The 5,000-nt window shown below is 40.8% G+C and overlaps 1 protein-coding gene across 1 annotated transcript in view; it reads left to right on the forward strand.

Annotated features, from left to right (window-relative positions):
- The window catches only part of LOC135217645 (histone H3.v1-like), a 75,854-nt gene extending 73,388 nt beyond the window's left edge, over positions 1-2,466 (forward strand). The window contains exon 2 of the mRNA XM_064253611.1: positions 2,257-2,466. Coding sequence (XP_064109681.1) covers positions 2,257-2,466 — 210 coding nt within the window. The remainder of the gene's footprint in view (positions 1-2,256) is intronic.
- Positions 2,467-5,000: the final 2,534 nt, after the last annotated feature.

The following is a 5,000-nucleotide window of genomic DNA, read 5'->3' on the forward strand; positions in this document are numbered from 1 at the left end:
AAGCACATTAACTATCATCTCGAATTCCTTAGATGGGGAGGGAGGGAAAGGGAGGGGGAAGAGGAAGCGGGGCATGGGGGAGGGTGGTGGGGAATTGAAAATATTCTACTTACTTCCCCCCCCCCCCGTGTAAACATAGTGATTAGCCACAATCTCTAATTCCTCAGTTGGGGAGGGAGGGAAAAAATGGGGAAAAGAGGAAAGGAGAATGGGGATTGGGTTGATGGGGAATCGAAGAGGGCTTCTACTTGCTTCCCCAACTCCTACATAAAATCAAAATTAAATTCCTTACAGAAATGATTAGCCATCATTTCGAATTCCCAACTTGGGGAGGGGAGGGGGGGAGAGAAAAGAGGGAATGGGGGTGGTGGGCTAATTGAAAAGCTGTAGTCTTCTCCCCCACCCCACCCCCCCCAAATCCCCTAAGCTTCCACTTGCTTTCCCTATAAATCAATTTAAATCCCAAATTACAGAAATGATTAGCCATCATTTCGAATTCTCCACGTTGGAGAGGGAAGGGAAGAAACAAAGGGGGGATGGGGAATTGAGTTGGTGGGGAATCGAAGAGCTTCTACTTACTTCCCCCACTCCTATAAACATCATAATCAAATCCCTTACAGAAATGTTTAGCCAACATATCGAATTCTCCACTTGAGGAGGCGGGGGGGGGGGGTGAGAAGAAAAGGGGGAATGGGGGTGGTGGGGTAATTGAAAAGCTGTAGTCTACTTTCCCCCCACAATACCCCAACCCCCCTCTACTTCTCCCAGATCTCCTGCAACAGGTTCTTCTCCACAAAGAAGCAAAGGCAAAGACAGAAAAAGATTTTAGCAAGGCCGAGTCTCTTCTTCTTCTTCTTCTTCTTCTTCTTCTTCTTCTTCTTCTTCTTCTCTCAAAGCGTCTTCAATCCCCTTTTTCAAAGTCCATTACCATATTACTCATTCAAATCTCGATCCGACGTGACCGGCCAGGGAAGGCCCCTTCTTTATATGCTCTCTCTCTCTCTCTCTCTCTCTCTCTCTCTCTCTCTGTTGCCAATAGTCCCTTAATCTGATCTAGTAGCATTCAAGGAGGATTAGAGTAGCAGTGGCAGCGTTCATCAAAGAGAGAGAGAGAGAGAGAGAGAGAGAGAGAGAGAGACTGCTTGTAGTAACGTTCCTTTGTCGATACGGAGCCCTCATAACCTGTTTCTTTGTCGATGTCAGGAATGCTTCTTTGCTCTGTACAGGAAGGGTATCTCTTTGGTTCGGTTCTTTCGTCCGTGGTTTGGCTCTGTACAGAAAGTTTAATCTCTGCTGCAGTTTGTGTTTCAGTCAATTTGGAAGGGGTCTAGCTCTGTACAGAGACTATCTCACTACCTCTGTTTTAGTTCCTTTGTCAGTAGTCTGGCTCTGTACAGAAAGCTATCACTGCTTCAGTTTGTGTCAATGTGCTCTGTACAGAAAGCTATCTTGCTTCAGTTTTTGCGCCATTGGTCTGTCTGGCTCTGTACAGAAAGATATCTTTGCTTCAGTTTTTGTGTTAGTGGTCTGGCTTTGTACAGAAAGATATCTTTCTTTCAGTTTGTGTCAATGTGCACTGTACAGAAAGCTAACTCTGCTTCACTTTCTGTGTCAGTGGTCTGTCTGGCTCTGTACAGAGAGCTATCTATGCTTCACTTTCTGTGTCAGTGGTTTTTTTGGGTCTGTACAGAAAACTTTTCTTGTTTCAATGCTTCTTTCACCTAAACGATAATAGGAAGAAAAATTACAATACAGCATTGGAGAGAGAGGAGAAGAGAGAGAGAGAGAGAGAGAGAGAGAGAGAGAGAAGATGAACATAATAAACACTCTCTCTCTTTCGACACTTAAGCAAATGACATCTATCAGAAAAAAATGAGAAAAAATACATCATACCAACTAACAGTCTGGCAAGATTAATCACCCTCACCCCCTCAAAAAAAATTTAAGCTTCCGGGGCCAATGAAAACAAACAAACAAACAACAAACAACCGGAAGTCGGCAAACAAGTGATGAGAGCCGAGCCATAAACATAAACAATCGGTCTTAACTGAATCACAAAAACACATACATACATACACAAACACACACACATACATACACACAAAGCTCAGCTAATGATCTCTAACGAAGACAATAGTAGATGACTTCTGTAGAGTGCCGATTTCGTGAGGATCCACGACCCCCCTCCCCCCGACGACCACCCCTCCGCGGAACCAATCACAGCTTTCCAATCACTTGACCCCGGTGATTTGTAAGGGTCAATGGGGGAAGGAGGAGGAGGAGGAGCAGCAGCAGCAGCAGCAGCAGCAGGAGAAGGAGAAGGAGGAGCAGGAGGGAGAGGAGGAGGAAGAGGAGGAGATACCTCTCGATAATCCTTATCTTCCTCCTATCTTTTCTAAGTTGATTCGACCGTCTTCCAACCTAGCATACCTTGATAAGGATATAATAGACTCTCAAATAATATAATTATATTTTCCTTATATTATCACGTTAGGTTGTTTATTCCTTCAAACAAGTCTCAAACATGTTGTAAGATTGGACAGAGAGAGAGAGAGAGAGAGAGAGAGAGAGAGAGAGAGAGAGAGAGGATCCTGCCAAGCCACTTATCAACATCACTTTGGTCGTCAGCTATTTAAAATCAAACAACAAATGTCAAAAGTCTTTTAACCCCTAAGTCCGCCATATTGGAGAGAGACACATGCCTGTACAAAATCCTCATAAACATTCCTTTAAGACGTCCCCATCCCCAGTGAATTGCCTTGGATTTGCCAATCGAAAAGTCACACGAAACAAAGTGTACGGACGATGCACGTCTCGTACGTGCACGACAGAGCAAGGCGCACGACAGATTCTCTTTTCTCTCTCCTTGACAAATCCGATTAAAAGGTAGAAAGGAGGGATGTCAGTTTTAACCAAACTCCTTTCTTTTTTCTTCTCCCACGTAATTCTCTGCGTGTCTCAGAAGTCACGGCTGACTCCTTTTACTAAGGTTGAGTCACTGACTCACTTATCAGACGAGAGTCAGTGTGACTCATTTGCCACTCTACTAGATTCCCATAGTCTGTTGTGAGGATTTTCAAGCGTTCATTTTTTTGGGGGGGAGTTTTATGGTCACCCTTCCAATGACTGATCAGAGGTAAAATTGGTTAGTTTCTTTGGTATTAGGAAGCACCAAATATTCTTTATTGGGTTTGTACACACACACACACAGATATATATATATATATATATATATATATATATATATATATATATATATATATCTGTGTGTGTGTGTGTGTACAAACCCAATAAAGAATATTTGGTGCTTCCTAATACCAAAGAACTAACCAATTTTTACCTCTGATCAGTCCAGTTGGAATGGGTGACCATGAAACTCCCCCCCAAAAAAAATGAACGCTTGAAAACCTAAAATATATATATATATATATATATATATATATATATATATATATATATATATATATATATATATATATATGTATATATATATAATATATATATATATATATATATATATAGTTGTGTGTGTGTAATTTTGAGTTCTTATCAATAAATTCAATTTCAGAAGCCAACTTTGACATGAATTCATACAATCAAGGCGTCACAATGAGACCTGAGTGCCAGCAAAGTGGGCATATATAATGTTAAGTAGAACTGTTCGTAAAAATATAGATAATGCAGAAATTAAATGATTTAATTCTTTTTTTAAAATTGCATCCCTTCCAAAAACAATTAAACATCTAAGTTAATTTTTAAAATCTTTTTGTGAATGCCTCTCCATCAGCAAAGTAAGTTGATTTTTCCGTACAAATATTATTAATGCAGAAATCAAATTAATGATTTTTAAAAAAATATATCCATTCCCTTACAAAGAATTCAAAATAGATCGAAAAACTATTAAACCATTTAACTTCCTTAAAAAATAGATAAGTATTTTGGAGATTGTTTTTTTTACTGAAAAAAAATCAAGACAGGAAAACATAGAAACCTTTAAACTACTTACACAGCAGCTTCAGCAAACAACAACAGTGGCCCTTAAGACTTGTGTTTACAGACCCAGGAGAGGTTAATAACTCTACATCATCACCATTGAACTCAAAACTGTCAACAGCCCCATTAACGACCCCTCGTTAATCCTCATTAACGGTCCCCATGATGAGGTTCATCAACGCAATTACACCAGAATCGTCATATCGCCACAAGCTAAACAGACTTTGCTATAGGATTCCTGAGATGGTGGTTGGTATGGGTAAGAGAGTGGTTGGAATGGTTAAGAGAGGGGTTGGAATAGTTAGGGCAGCGGTTGGAATGGTTAGGGCAGTGGTTAGAATGGTTGGGACAATGGTTAGAATGGTTAAGAGAGGGGTTGGAATGGTTAGGACAGTGGTTGGAATGGTTAAGAGAGGGGTTGGAATGGTTAAGAAAGTGGTTGGAATGGTCAGGGCAGTGGTTGGAGTGATTAAGAGAAGGATTGGAATATTTAGGGGAGTGGTTGGAATGATCATGAGAATGGTTGGAATGGTTAGGATAATGGTTGGAATTGGTAAGAGAGGGGTTGGAATGGATAAGAGAGTGGCTAGAATGGGTAAAGATTGGTTGGATTGGCAAATACAGTGGCTGGACTAGGATGGAGGGATTGGAATGGTTAAAACAGTTCAGAGAATGGTTGGAATGGCTAGTAAAGTGGTTGGAACGGATAAGACAGTAATTGGAATGGTTAAGATATTGGTTCGAATGTTTAAGGGAGTGGTTGGAATGGTCAGAACAGTAGTTGGAATGGTTAAAACCAGTGGTGGGAATGGTTCAGACACTGGTTGGAATGGAATAGAGAGGCTGGAATGGGTATGATAGTGGTTGGAATGGTTAAGACATTGGTCGGAATATTTAAGACAGTGGTTGGAATGGTTAAATGAATGATTGGAGGTTAGGAGAATGGTTGAAATGGCTAAGGCAGTGGTTGGAATAGGTAAGACAGTGGTTGGAATGGTTAGGACAGT

This window comes from Macrobrachium nipponense, chromosome 7, assembly GCF_015104395.2.
Source record: "Macrobrachium nipponense isolate FS-2020 chromosome 7, ASM1510439v2, whole genome shotgun sequence".
Lineage (NCBI taxonomy): Eukaryota > Metazoa > Arthropoda > Malacostraca > Decapoda > Palaemonidae > Macrobrachium > Macrobrachium nipponense.